Consider the following 14,887-nt stretch of genomic DNA (forward strand, 5'->3'; position numbering starts at 1 on the left):
CAACCCAGACCCCAACCCAGACCCCGCCTTCCCCCCAACCCCGCCAAGCCCGGACCCCAACCCGGTCCCGGGCCCAACCCGGCTCCCGCCGAACCCACCCCCCCCAACCCCTGGGTTCGCCCCGACACTGCCCCAGTCACCTTTCGTCCTGGGGACCCAAATCCCCTGCCCCGGGCCGTCCTAATTCCGGGTCCCAGGACTCTGCCCCCGATGCCAGCACTGTCCTCCCCTCCCTGGCAGTGAAGGCAGGACCCCTGGCACGCTCCACGTGAGCTCTCGCTCGCCCTATTTGTCCTGCCCTCTCCATTTTTATTTTTCCTATTTGGGGGTAAGAAGGGATCATCATCCACCAAAAAGCCACTGAGCATCCGTTCTCCGCCAAGGATTCTTCGCGGCACCCCCGCAGAGGGGAAGCCCTCCCAGGTCTGGAGATGGATGGGCGGGCACCAGGCTGGGGCCCCCGGCCCCACCAAGGTGCAGTGCGCTCCGGAGCCCCTCGCACCCCCACCTCCGCCTGCCGCCTTCGGAGCACGGAGCGGTCGCGCGTCCAGGGGTGCCCGGTGCAGTCCCTGGGGCATCGGAGTTGCCTGGCTGGGCGCTCATGGACACGGTTGTCGCTTTACAGAACCTGAGCCAGGCGGGACAGAGCTGGGACTTCGAGACGGAGAAACTATGTTTATGTTTAATGTATTTACATATGTAGGTGCTCTGCGTTTCCAGCGCACACCGGTGGCACAAAGGCCGCGCCGCCGCGCCGCCCGCGCCAGCCCTGCGCGTGGTCCCCGCCCGCCGGATGTTGACGGCGTCGCCTAGCAACGGGAGATGGCTGAGCCGGGTGGCCAGGACGGCGGGTAAGCCGGGCGAGGGTCGCGGGTCTCGAAGCGGTCCCCACGCCTCCCCCTTGCCCTCACGTCCTCCTCCCCTCCCCCCGAGCCTCTGCCCCGTCCATCCCCGTCCTCCTGGCCTTTCCCGCTTCCCCGGCCACCCCCAGCCCTGCGCGCCCCTTCTCGTCTCCCGTCCCTTTGTCAGCTCCTGCCTCCTCCTTCTCTCCCCTCGCTCCGGCCGCAACCCCGGGGCTCGCTCTGCCCGCAGTAACCACGGCAACCACTATGCTTGGCCGTGCCCGCAGCGGCTAGTTACCGTCCTTGTAAATACAGCAGGAGAGCGGAGGCTGGTGGCAGGATTTTACCTGCCTGCCATCTCTCTGTGTGCGGAGTACCACCGGGGGGCTTCCTGACCGCGGGGACCCCCGACCCTTCCCCTGCCACCCCCAGGCCTCCAGGAGCGGGGGCGGGGCTGGGGACAGAAACTATTTTTAAAGAATTGGACCTTTTACCTTGGACGCTTCAGTAGTGTTTCCCTTTTTTTAAAAGATAGGTTTATATATAATGACATGGAAAGAAGTCCAGGTTACATTAAACGAAAAGACTAAACAGAAAACAGTGTGTAGAGTGTGAACTCTAATCGTGTGTGTGTTTAAATGCATAGAAAAATATTTGCAAGAATATACCCTTAAATCTCTTTTTTTACTGGTGGTTATCTTGAGAGCGGGAGGGAAAGTCACAGAGGATTTTCATTGTCTGTGTCACACATTTCTGTATTAGTTTGACTTTGTTTTAATGAGACTGTATTTTTAATTAGAAAAAAATTTAAGATTGTAAATCGTGACATTCGTGTACGATCTAAATCACGGAGAAACCAACCACAGATCTCTAGAGTATTTGTCCCTTTTGTGCAGCTTTCTTTCACGCTGTATTTTTCCCCAGTTTTGCCCCAGACACAAGTATATTTAAGGTGACTTTTCTGTTGTAACATACTTATACTGTTCCCTGAATGTTTCCATAATTATTTTCCATTCATTCATGAACACTCTTCTGTGGCGTTCCCTCCCTCCACGTGACAGGCGTGATCTCGTGCTGGGGTTGGTGACACACATGACAAAGTCATGGCCAACAGCCTAGAGGGGAGGCAATCAACAAGTAAATAAGAATATAGACAGACGTCAGGAGGTGACCAACGCCAAGAAAAAGAACGCTGTTCTTTGAAACTGTTAAACCGTATTTCTACACCCAGGTCTCAGCTGGAAGGCGAATCGACTTCTGAAGGAGAAGAGACCCAGAGTACTGACGGCGACACGGTAAAGCCCCCTGTGGGGTGGGCTGTGCTCGGCTTGTCTTTACTAGGAATTAAAGAGTTGGGAGCTGCTCAAGAGAACTGTTGGGCAATCCACACCTGGCACTAGAACAGACTCAGTCCCGTTGCAGAGAAACTCATTTTCCTTTCTCCGCATTCTTTTTTTTTTTTTTTAAGATTTTATTTATTTATGTGACAGAGATAGAGACAGCCAGCGAGAGAGGGAACACAAGCAGGGGGAGTGGGAGGGGAAGAAGCAGGCTTCCAGCGAAGGATCCTGATGTGGGGCTCGATCCCGTAATACTGGGATCACGCCCTGAGCCAAAGGCAGACGCTTAACGACTGAGCCACCCAGGCGCCCCTTTTCTCCGCATTCTTACGTGCTGGCGGCTAGCTGGGATGCCCTGAGTCCCCTCCTCAGATCACCCTGAGGTTTTCAGAACCCAGGTTCTGTAACAAAGGACCCAAAAACTTACAAACACTGGAGAGAACAGGTAGAACAGGGGGCATGCTCTCTCAGGGACGTGTAGGGGTGCGTGGAGGCAGTTTTCCCATCAATGTAATTACACAAGTAAGAGCAGAACTTCACAGGGGACTTTGACTGTGTTTCCTGCTTTTTTTTTCCTGCCACAAATCTGCAGGTGTCCCCCACAGGGAAGACCAGTGACCCAAACATTGACGAGGCTGTTGGTGTTACAGAGTTTTCTGAAGAGGGATTTGCGGCCTCTGGGGAAGTCATAACCGAAGGAGAAATTGAAATTGAGGGGGAAGTCGAAAATGACGGGGAAGTGGAAACTGAGGAAGAAGGGGAAATTGAGGGGGAAGTGGAAACTGATGGAGATGTGGAAACAGAAGAGGACGTAGTCGAATTTGAAGGGGAGTTGGAGTCAGAAATGGAAGCCACATCCCCTGAAGGGAAAGTCAGTTCCATAGATCTGGCTTATTCAGAAGCCGGTGCTGCGGAGGTGCCCGGAGAGGAAGTGGGCCCCACGGACCCGCATGAGCATGTAAGGAGGGAAGGTGTTCCTGAAGACAGAGAAGCCCCCCGTCCATCAGAATCCAGAGATTTGGGGGACATCTCCACTCAGCCATCCTGGCAAGTAGTCGACTCTTCGGGGCAAATAGGCCAGGATGTTTCTGGACCCAGGGTTAGCGGACCGGTAAGTGGCCCTGGGGTCTACCGGACGAAAGTGTTTGACTGCCGATGCAGTGGCTCACCCTATGTGAGCAACTCAGGGCACATTATAAAAACAAACTGCAATCCCTGTTAGAAATTTCTTAGCAAACTCGGGACCCACTTTTGCATGCCGAGAGTTTCTGGACCTCTCTTTGGTGTTCCCAAACCCAAGGCTGGAAACATTCTATGTAAGGGCATCCAGGTTTCCGGTCTCTGGAACCGCACCATCCAGTGAAACTTTCCGTGGTGAAGGAAATGTCCAGCATGGTAGCCATCAGTACAAGGGGCTACAGAGACTTTAAATGTGGCCTGGGAGAGGAGGAACTGAATTTTTAATGAGGATTCTAATTAAATTAAATTAATATAACCACCTGTTGCTAGTGGTTACCATACAGGACAAGGCAATTCAAGATAATAATGATTATGACGACAATAGTTATGATCTTACAATTTTATTTTTTTTACTTTTAAACAAGCATGGGCTTATAGAAAAGTTGGAGTATGATTAGAAGAACTTGTTATTTTTTTAAGCCTTGGAGAGTAAGTCAATGATTGGATGGGCCATTGCCTCCAAATGCTTCCATGCGTGTTTTCCACAAACAACCAAAACATAACTATCAATATCTAGAAATTTCACTACATTACCAAATAATCCTCAGGCCTCATTCACCAAGTGTCTCAATGACACCTTTTATAGCGGACGTACGGTTCCAAATCACATGTTGCCTTTGGTTGTCCCATCTCTCGGTCTTAATCATTCCTTGACTTTAATGACCTTGGCACGTCTAAAGATCACCAGCCAGCGACCCTTAAAATGCCTCTCAGTTTGGATTTGCCTGGTTTTCCTCTTGATGAGATCTGGGTTATGATCCCTTGGGAAGGGGTCACAGAGGGAGGCTGGTTCTTCTTCTGTCCTACGAGGTGGTACATTAACTGTAGTTTGTCCCATTACCAGTGGTGTTGCTGTGGGCCCCTTGATGAAAACGCTCCAGCCTTCTCCACTGGGAAGTTACCCTTCACCCCTTCGCATTCAAGAAAAATGGTGCGGGAAGGCGGTCCTCTTGTTTGAGATAGGAAAGTATTTCAAATGAAGAAACAAAATCACAGCAGGTTACTACCATATTGGTAGGGTTAGTTCATCTTTCTCCCAGCAGGGTGTTTAGGCCCAGTTTTGGTCAGATTTATCCCTAACCACTTTACATTCTTGATGCTATTGGAAGCGGCTTCCAGTTGTCTGCTGCTGTACTGTACACAGAAATACAACTGACTTTTGTATATTGGTCTTATATTCAGCAACACTGCCAAACACCCTTGTTCCAGTAGCTTTTTTTTTTTTTTTAGAATCATAGGATTTTTCATAAAGAAAAGATCATGTTCTCCGTGAATAAAGGTGGTTTAACTTCGTCCTTTCCAATCCAGATGCCCTTTATATCTTTTCCTTGACTCCTTACACTGGCTAGAACTTCCAGTACAACGTTGAAGAGAAATTGTCTCCAGTTTGGCCAGTGAGGGCCCATTCAAACGACCTTTGTGTCCTTCTGACGCCCCGGGGCATTCTGTGTGTTGCCATCCCTCATTCTTGGAACGCATTCTTGTTCTCTGTGGCACAAACTGCCCGGCCCTAGAATCCGACATTTCTCCAGGAGCCTGGCTTCTTCTCATGGAAAATAAAATGTAGCAGTCATGATTTGGGCTCTAGGTAATCTCACTGCCACCAGGGTGTCACTGTCCCCAGGCTCTCTCAGTATCATACACAACACCCCTCACACACAGCGCACACAGACACAGCGCATACCAACCCCTCTCTAACACAGCTCACCACTGAGTGGGTTCCTCTCTGTGTCCTCCCTTCCATATTCCCAAGTCCTTCTTCCAGCAACGAGAAGGCTAGTCCCGATTCTCCCTAACGTATTTATTAATTTGATCAGTCCCCCGGATGTAACCTTCACTGCATTTCTCCACCCCCAAGTGGACTCTCCTCACCCCACCTGAACCCGGACACCCCCACATCGGGCTGCCCTGGTCGCTCTCGTCACTGTTGGGCCAACCCCACCCAGGCCAGCCCCCAAATATTTGGGCTCTGACTCTGTGCCAGGCTGTCCTCTGTGGGGACTGTCGTCACCAGGGCCAGGCCTGTCACCTGTGCTGTGATGCCTCCCCACAGGGACAGCCTCTGAAGCCCGCGCTCCTCACCCCACGTTAGGCCAGCGCCCCCTGCTGGCTGCAGGTTTGAGTTGTTCCGGCCAGGAAGTGAGGAGCAGAGTACATTCCTGCATCTTCCACTCTGGTCTGGACGTGCCTAGGCCTTTGACGGTCCATCTCAGTGACTCTGACAACAACCCCGTGGGTGGGAACTATTATTACCCCACTGTGCAGACGAGGACACGGTAGGCGGACTTCCCTGCCCAGAGTCAGGCCGCTCTGGTGGTTGCTCTTGCTCCAAAGCCACCATTCTGAGCCACAAAGCCACGATCCCACCCCATCTGGTGACCTCTATAGAGTTGAAAACTTTGGAGAGTCACACGATTTGATGCCTGCTAACTAAGCATAAAAAATGACTGTCCTCGCCTTGCAAGATGTCCAGGAGATTCGACATGTAGCTTACGTATTCAGCTATAAACCCAGTTTCCGTGCTGGGGTCTCATTTCGAGAAAACTCACCGGGAAGCGGTGTAAAGTGTGATCCTCCAGGAGGGCAGAGACAAGCCCGAGAGAGAGCCCTACTTGCCCTCCCCCCGCCGGGGCTCGGTCTTTAGAACGAGCAGGAACTGCAGAGCGGGAGCTGCTTTCTGTCTCGGCTGTGGGTGCTTCATGATTGCTTAGGAGGAGAGCCCTTTCCGGACACCCCGAGGTGGGCTTTGGACTCTGGGCCGCCATTACTCTCATTATGGTTCTGGCCGCCTCGGAGATGGTTTCCAGAATCAGCCTGAGCCGAGGAAGTGCTAGGAAGAGCACGAGCGGGGGCTGAGGCGTCGCGACCCTGAGCCTGCCCTTGACCTCAGGCAAGGCCCTCAGCCTCCGGGAGGCCGCTTCCCCTCAGATGGCAGCGGTGACTCGTACCCGCCTCGGGGTGCTGTGCAAGGCCGTGCTTAGCAACGCTCGCCAGATTTTCGTCAACAGTGTCTTGGCAGCGGGAATAACTGCCACTATTGCAATCGCGAGTCTCTTTTAAAGCTAAAACGGAGCCAGGCATTTTTAACAAGAGAAGATATGTCCTTATCAAAGTGTCCCTAAAGTAGGGGCGCCTGGACGACTCAGTCGGTGAAGCATCTGACTCTTGATCTCGGCTCAGGTCTTGTTCTCAGGGTCGTGCGTTCAGGCCCCGCACTGGGCTCCACACTGGGTGTGGAGTCTAATTAAAAAACAGAACAGCAACAACGAAAGCCCACAATGTCCCTAAATTGGAATGTGTTGAAACCAGAGAGATAGCAGCAGCCCTTCCGGGAGACCCTCACCGCGGCCCAGCGCCCGTTCCCAGACGGGGCTCAGAGGCGTTGCTTAGCACCCTCAGGGAGATCAGCGTTGGGAGCGAAGAGCCCCGCGTAGGACACACAGCCATGCCTCAGCATTGACACTTGGCAGAGATCATTCCCGAATTCCCTGTGGGGCGGGGGCGGGTAGATGTTTTCTGTTTTGTAGAAGCCAAATAATCTCTATATCCAAATGGTTAAGATTTTATTTATTTATGTGTTTATTTGACAGACAGAGCAAGTGCACAAGCAGGGGGGGCAGCAGAGGGAGAGGGAGAAGCAGACTTCCCTCGGATCAGGGAGCCTGATGTGGGCCTCGATCCCAGGACCCCGGGATCATGACCTGAGTTGAAGGCAGACGCTTCACCGACTGAGCCGCCCAGGTGCCCCCCAAATGGTTTTCTATTGCTTCAGCAATTACGTTGAGTTTTGAACACAGCAACAGATCAAATCAAAGAACTTTCCGGTCCCGATTAAGGCCTTTCTGATTTAGGTTTGGTTGTTCTTGCTCTAGAAAAAGTCCCACGAAGGGCTCCAGCAGGAAGTCTTTCCTCTGGGGGCGCGACACCACCTCCGACTGAGTCGGGAGAGCAGCAGCACCTCCTTGGACTTCGACGAGCTGCTCGTGAGCACAGGGGAGCCCCTCATACAGGCACCAGGTACCGGGGCACAGGCCGGCTTGTCCCGCCCATGGGATGAGCCCCTTCACATCCCTCGGTGTAAGGGGTACCACTCATTCACCATCTGTTACCTGGTGTCCCATTCAGTTGGGAACTGAAAGATAGAAATGTTATTAACAGGTAGGGATAATATTTATGGAGCATTCTCTCTGTTGTATCTCACTTAATCCTTTTAGTAACCCAGTGAGGTAGGAACCATTCTCCCATCTTACAAAGATCCTGAGAGCCATTTAGTGACCTACCCAAGTACGGGGCAGAACCAGACCTTGACTGAGAGATCCGATAATGTCCCAAACCACAGCCCCTGACCGCCACCCCTCATGGCCTCCTGGCCCCAGAGAGGGGCTTGGGAACAACACCCGTAAGCACGCACGTTTACCGAGTCTCCAAGGTCGCTCAGCACACCCTGTCCCGTGTCCCAGTGTCGTGGATGTGGGAAAGCAGACGGGATATTTCTTATTCCTTATGACACACGTGCACGGATGGTCCGACCAACAAAGCTTCGCATCACTCACCGGTGACGTGAAGACGGCACACACCTGAACGAGCTAAAAACAGACCAGGCTCTCCCCAGCTCAGGCGGAGAGGAAAGCTGGAACTAGGGCCTCACTGACACCGCTTTTCAATCTTGTCAGCTGTTCCCCATTCGATAAAAAACAAAACCAAGAGCAACCAAGGTGGTCCGTCAGTAAGAAGGCACTTTCCTATTCACTACTTATGTCTAGAGAAGTATCTACAGAATATATTTCCTTCTTGGGATATATTAAAGGTAATATACGTTACCTTTAAAATGCAATCCTTTCTATGGAACGTGTTGAATCGATGACTAGACAGAAGCTTCAGGAACAGAAGACACTGTAAGTAGCCCATAGGATGCCTTTTCTTTCTCTTTTCCATCGTGTTCCGTGAGGTTGGAAATCAGCCTCGCCTGAGAGCCCCTGCAAAATGGCCTCATTAGCCACTGTACTGACCCCTCAATAATGCTTGCTATGCCCCCAGGTGTCCCCCCAGAGGAGCCCCATGCGCAGCCCAGGGGAGGAGCCGAGCGCACCTTTCTGGACCGGATCCAGCGGCTGAGCACTGCCGAAGAAGGGGCTGTCGAGAGAGTGGAGTCGGAGGGCAGTGACGAGGCGGAGGAAGACAGACACCAGCTGGTGGTTCTGGACCCGGACCACGTAAGCACGTGCTCCCGGGTCCTGCTGGTGGCCTGACAGGGAGAGCGATCGGAGGTGCCCCTCACCTGGTCTTGAGCTCACCTCTGCCCCGCGCCCTGCCCCCAGCGCCACGCCGCCTCTCACCCACTCGGCAAAACTGCTCTGTGAAGTGTCTTCTCCTTTCTGTTCATTGGCCCGGAGTCAGCAATCCTCAACCTTGGCCCTGCCGGCTTTGGGACCCGGTCACTCTCTGGGGTGGGGCTGTCCTGGGCACACCCGTGGCTCCACCCGCTAGATGCCAGGAGCACCCCTGCCCCTTAGTGGTGAAGTCAGAACCGTCTCCAGACATCCTGGATGCTGGGTGGGGACCCAGTCACCCCTGTTCAGAGCCAGCGCTTTGAGCGCACCTAGAGGGTTATGAATTCCCGTGCCCCGCTCCCTGCCCTCCGCCAAGCGGGAAAGGCAAATCCTCATTGGATGAGCCCCTGTGGAAAGCCGCGGGGCTCTCCGCGGGAAAGATTGTCGGTTGCTCCGGGAAAAGAGGCTCAGGGCTCAGTCGGTGTTGGCATCACCCCCTCATCCCCCTGGGGAAAACCAAGACCACCACTCCAGCTCACTGTCATGGGGCCGAAATAGGCACTCAGGTCTTCCGTGCCCAGCAGGGAACCATGGGTGCCCCTAGTCTATGGCTGCCGGGGCAAGTCCCGGGCAGAAGCAGGGAGCACCCAGCGTGGAAGTCCTTTCTGTGCCTGCAGGGAGAGCTCTGGCGACTTAGGCTTCGCCGAGCCTGGGGCAGGAGGGTAACCAGGCCTGCTTCTCCGTTGTTTCAGCCCCTGATGGTCAGGTTCCAGGCCGCCCTGAAGAACTATCTTAACCGGCAGATAGAGAAGCTGAATCTGGAGCTTCAGGAGCTGGTGCGTATTGACCGGTGCCGCCTCCCCCGCCGCGGGCCTGTGCGCCTCCGCCGGGCTGTGCGCCTCCGCCGGTGACCCGGTTTCTCTCTGCCGCAGAGCGTGGCAGCCAAGCAAAGCCGAGTCCAGCGGCAGGAGCTGGGCGTGGATCTCTACGGGGTCCAGCAGCACCTGGCCCGCCTGCAGATGCAGCTGGAGAAGAACCACGACCTCCACTCGGTCACCGCGCGCGCCAGGTGGCGGAAGGAGGAGGAGCTGCAGAGCGCGCGTCTGCTTTACACCCAGACCCGCGAGGCCGCCAACAACGAGCGCAAAAAGCGTAAGACTGGGGGTCCCCGTGCGCCATGGTGACCCGCACCCCCAAGTGCCCTCGCGACCCAGTGGGGTGTCCCCGCGTGTTGTCACGCCCCCACGGGGAGGTCCCACACACCAGCTTATCCCCGAAAGGCATCCCTGCATGCCATCTCAGGGCATCGAGAAGAGCACGATGTGGTCGTGTCCTCGGGGAGTTGCAGCCTTTTAGGGAGAGAAGGTGTCCGTGTCTTAAAAGGCACCTGATTGGGCCAAGCAGCAAACAAGGAAAGTGGACAGAGTCAAAAGCAGAAAAGGTTTGAGGGCTTCCAGTGGTGGGCAGGGTTTAAATAAGCGGGAACACACGAGCGAGGTCAGTCCCAGGCACAACGGCTTGCACAAGCCAGGCCCGTTGCCCAGGGGATGGTGGCGGCCCGGCTGTGCGGCGGATGCGGGAGAGACCTGGAGGCCGCAGACCCCATGAGGCATAGGGCTCGTCCTGGTAAAACAGCTTCTCCCGCCCCCGCACAGGGCCAGCCCCTCAGCCGCCGTGAACCCCCACTCTGCTCACTCTGCTGTGATTACTTCAGTCTGTGGGTTTTTCTTCCCAAGTTTGTGTATCAGCTGTGTGTGATTATCACATGGGGGAAAACAACTACACAGATCCGGAAGAAAACAGAGCCACACGGTCACCCCAACCGTGGCTACAAAGAAACATTTTCAGGCCCTGAGAAACGCAGAGATTTCTGGATTGACAGAGTCGGGTTTAAGTGCCCCTTTACCAAGCACCCTCCCTGATTCCACCAAATTAACGGAAAATACCAAAAAGAAAAGAACGTGACGTTTGTGCAAAAACAAAGAGTGGCGTGCTCCGGGTGGGGCAGACTTTAGACCGACCTGAACGAGGACACGGGCTCCCCACGCGCTCCACACCAGCGCCCCTCAGCAGAGGCTCAAGGCGTGCCCGGGCGTCTGGAGAGATGCAGATGCCTTCTTGGACTTTGTGTCCTCTCTGGAGGTCACCAGGACAGAGGGACAGAAGCTGATCGACCAAGAGAGGATTCCAGAAACATTACCCTTTCTCCCTTCCGAGCACTGGGGCTGAAGCGTGGGGCTTTGCCACTGGAGAATGTCCACGAGTGCATGCCTCCCCTGGGAGGGGGGCACTGAAACTTCCCATCAGAGTGCGAGTGCTTGGCAGCGCCCCCAGACTCCAGGGGACGGGGCTGGACAGAGTGGACGCGTCCACGGGCACGGGCCTGACACCAAAGGCAGAGGAGAGCGTGAGATTGTAGAGGATGTCACATCAGTAAAACGAGAGCAAAGTGTTAGGAAAAAGGATACTCGGAATTAAAAAATATAACCATCTCCAAAACGAGCAAAAGAAAAGTCACCAAACAAAGTGATCCTGCCGAAAATGGAACTTGCAAACCAAAAGGCCAGCTTGAGGAATTCTTCCCCGAATTCAGAGCGAAAACCCAAAGTGGTAGACGTTTTGAGAAGGAGATACAAGACGTGGGTGTGCGATCTGGGACCGTGGACCCCCACCAGACGGAAGTTCCGGGAGGTCAGGGCTGCTGACGGGCGACGTCAGAGGAGAACATCTGCACGAGTTCAGCAAAGGTGAGTCTTTGAATATAAAGGCCCCCGGAGGGCCCAGCTGGGAAACAGTCAATGTGCCTAGACACAGCTGGTGGAATTTTTAAATTCCAAAGCTAAAGGAAAAAAGTGCTGTCGGCTTCCAGGCCGGACAGAATCAGACTCCGGCGGGCAGAGAGCACCCGCTGCCCCCGGCAGGAGCCCAGGGAGACTCAGTCACCCGGGCCCACAGCCCCGTTCGGCTGTTCTGCCAAGGGTCGGGATCTTTTGTTTCTTGCCTTGTTTTTTTGTTTTTGTGTTTTTAAGTCTTCCAGGTTATCCTAATGTGCAATTGGGGCTGAGAATCACAAGTCTTGAACATAAATGACAGGGTAGCGATGCTCGGAATGTTGTAAGGGAAGAGGACAGAGTCCTGTCCCCACAGAGATCACGGACTAGTGAGGGACTTAGTGGCAAAGGGAGTCCACGTATGAGGACTCCTGCTGCAGTGGACAGCACCCGGATAAAACCCAGGACCTTGCATAGTTTTCATTAACAAGACCGAAAATCAAATGTTCCACTCCAGAGGTTGAAAAAGGGCAAAGAAACCAAAAGGAGAAGGAAGAGGGAGTTAATAAAGTAAAATAGCCAAGACTGTTACCAAAACCCACAACAAGTTGACCTGACAGACAAAAAGACTCTTGTCTCTGAAAAGGCCAACAAGCTGAGTAAACTTCCTTCATGCCTGGTGAAGACCAAAAAGCGTGTCCTCCAAGGAGGAACCCTGGGAACGAGGACAGTTCGGAGGCATTATTGTTTCTCATTTCAAGAAGGCCATGCTCTGTACTGGTTTCGTCGTTGAAGACATTGAACATGTCGTCAGACATCGATTTCCCCTGAAAGCACCAGTTTGTTTGTTATGGACGAGCACTCCCGCTAACCGCGAAGGGAACAGACACCCCGCATGCTGTCCAACCCTCCGGGGGGTGGGAAACTTGGGAAACTTCTCAGGATCCTGTTACAACGTGGAGAGTTGCCCTGGCTGCAAACGCGGACAGCCTCCAACACAGAAACTACACAGCGGCGAGGCAAGAAAATCCTAAATAAAATAGTAGCACACGGAGTTCGGCCACATTTATTGAAGGAGAAATACCTGGTAGTAAAGAAGGGCTTCCCCGAGGGATTCAGGAGTCATTTGAAATTACGAAAGCTGCTAATTTAATGCATTATATTAGTACGTTTAAGGAGAGAGAAAAGCAAAGGATTTTCTGGAGAACGGGTGCTGCTAACACTTACCGTCCGTCCCAAATTAGGGTAGAAGGGAAGTTCTTTATGGTGTGTTTGGAAACGAACAAGGAAGCTGTCCGCAGTGGGAAACACTGGAGAAGGTACAGTTCAGATCAGGGGGGAGACAGGGGCACAGCCTTGGCAAAATAAACAAGGTGAGGATTTGTAAAATTTGTGAAAATCTCAGTCATACGATTGTTTACCTAGAGAATCCAAGATTACCAATTAAAAAACAAAACAAAACAGTACTAGAAACAGTAAAGAAAACAGTAAACAGTAAAACAGCTGAATGCCAAAGCTAGCATTTTCTCCTATCCCAGTAATATCCCGTTAAGAACTAAACTGTTTAGGGGCGCCTGGGTGGCTCAGTCATTGAGCGCCTGCCTTCGGCTCAGGGCGTGATCCTGGCGCTCTGGGATCGAGCCCCGCATCGGGCTCCTCCGCTGGGAGCCTGCTTCTTCCTCTCTCACTCCCCCTGCTTGTGTTCCCTCTCTCACTGGCTGTTTCTCTCTGTCAAGTAAATAAATAAAATCTTTAAAAAAAAAAAAAAAAAGAACCTTGCCCATCATGGTTATAACAAGCATGAAATACTTGGAATAAACCTAACAAGAAGTGAGTGAGCCTATCCGGAGAAAAGGGACATACAACAGATTTCAATAAATAAAGCTCCCGTGTTAGTGGGAGGAAAGCCGCACGATACACACGTGGCCTCTGACCCAGTCAACACGCCGTTCGGTGCTATCCCACCTGAAGCCCACGGTGGGGTATTTTGGGTGACCTGAAATTTATTTAACATCGTCGTTTATTTATTCATTTTCAAGAAGTAATCGTTCCAAAGCCAAGAGCTCCGAGATGGGAAGTCTCCTGCCTCCCCCTCCGCCAGGCCCCAGGCCCCTCCACAGAGGCCGCGGGGTTGTTGGTTCTCTGGTGTTTCTTTAAAGGGGTTTTTGCAAAGTGAGGAGGGTAGTTTTTAAACAAGTACCTAGGTGCCATTCCCACGCTTACTGGCGTGTGTCAGCGAGGATTCCATATCAATACGTAAAAAGCTCCCCGCCCTCCACAAATTGTTCTTAAAGTTTGCTTGGAAGATTAAATGCACAAGACTACCCAAGAAAATTTTGAACAGGAAAGATAAATGAAGGGAAAATGTCCTATCAGGTGTCAAAACACAGTCTCAGTCCACAGCCGTAGAACGAACGGCACCGAGGGGGGAGAGGCAGACGGATGGACGGTGGAGAGCAGAGAATGCTGGGAAACTCCGGCGGAATCCAGCCGTTTACTGCAGGTATAGATGCGGACAGACTGCATCTTTAAGCCCCTACATATCTGCGTGGCCATTTGGGCATCTGAAAATGAGTCCTCAGACCCCTCTTTCACACTATACCAAAAATAAGGTCAGTTACAGTGACTATTTAAGAAAATCACAGAAGCATTAGAAGAATATGTAAGGTCACTGTGGTCGTTGTCAACAATCTTGGGATGAGGCAGGTCTCCGGAAGCGCGATGCGAAGTGCAGGCCGGAGAGGAGGAGTCCGACAGTTTCGCTTCTACGAAAACGTAAGACTCACCAAGAAGCATGACGAGGTTCAAAGACAAACACAAGTTGGAGGCAAACCCCATATGCACATCTGTGACAACCTCCACATGTTCCCTGTTACTTTTCCGTTGCTGGAAAACAAATTCCCACAGACTTCGGGGCTCGCGCTCGCACGGCTCGAGGTCAGAGGCCTGGCGTGGCCAGCTAGGCCCCCCGCGTGGGCATCCCGAAGCTGAACCCTAGTGCTGGTTGGCTGGTTCTCTCGGAAACACCTGGGAAAATCCGACTCCAGCCTCATTCGTGTCGATGGCAGAATTCAGCTCCTCAGGGCTTTAGGACTGACAGGCTACTTGCTCCCGGGTCTGTCAACAGGGGCGGTTCTCGGCTCCTTGGAGGCCGCCCATGTCCTTTGCGGTGTGGCCCCTTCCCTCTTCAAGCCAGCTTTGGAGAAAATTCCCCTCTCATCGAATCCCGTTCACCCTGTGAATCTCCTTCCCTTCCTCTTTTGTCACCAGCTGGACACCACTCTGTGCTTTTGAAGGGCTTGCTGCTAAGGCCAGGCCCACCCGGTAATTTCCCTTGGGACAGATAACGCAGCATCATTGCAGGAGTCGCAGTGGGGGGCAAAGGCCGTGGGAGCCATTTTCAAGTTCTGCCCACCCTGCCTTTA

At 53.1% G+C, this 14,887-nt stretch overlaps 1 protein-coding gene across 2 annotated transcripts in view; it reads left to right on the plus strand.

Annotated features, from left to right (window-relative positions):
* CCDC40 (coiled-coil domain containing 40) overlaps nt 1-14,887 on the plus strand; it is a 54,986-nt gene that overhangs the window by 704 nt on the left and 39,395 nt on the right. Inside the window, exons 2-8 of one of the 2 annotated variants that reach the window (XM_034641410.1) lie at nt 704-851; nt 2,074-2,137; nt 2,775-3,293; nt 7,294-7,438; nt 8,459-8,634; nt 9,444-9,527; nt 9,624-9,843. In XM_034641410.1, the coding sequence (XP_034497301.1) occupies nt 823-851; nt 2,074-2,137; nt 2,775-3,293; nt 7,294-7,438; nt 8,459-8,634; nt 9,444-9,527; nt 9,624-9,843 (1,237 nt within the window). In that variant the 5' untranslated portion in view covers nt 704-822. Of the gene's footprint in view, nt 1-338; nt 852-2,073; nt 2,138-2,774; nt 3,294-7,293; nt 7,439-8,458; nt 8,635-9,443; nt 9,528-9,623; nt 9,844-14,887 lie in introns of those variants that run through there. The other variant, XM_034641409.1, reaches the window with a different exon arrangement.

Source organism: Ailuropoda melanoleuca, chromosome 13 (assembly GCF_002007445.2).
Source record: "Ailuropoda melanoleuca isolate Jingjing chromosome 13, ASM200744v2, whole genome shotgun sequence".
In the NCBI taxonomy this organism is placed as follows: Eukaryota; Metazoa; Chordata; class Mammalia; order Carnivora; family Ursidae; genus Ailuropoda; species Ailuropoda melanoleuca.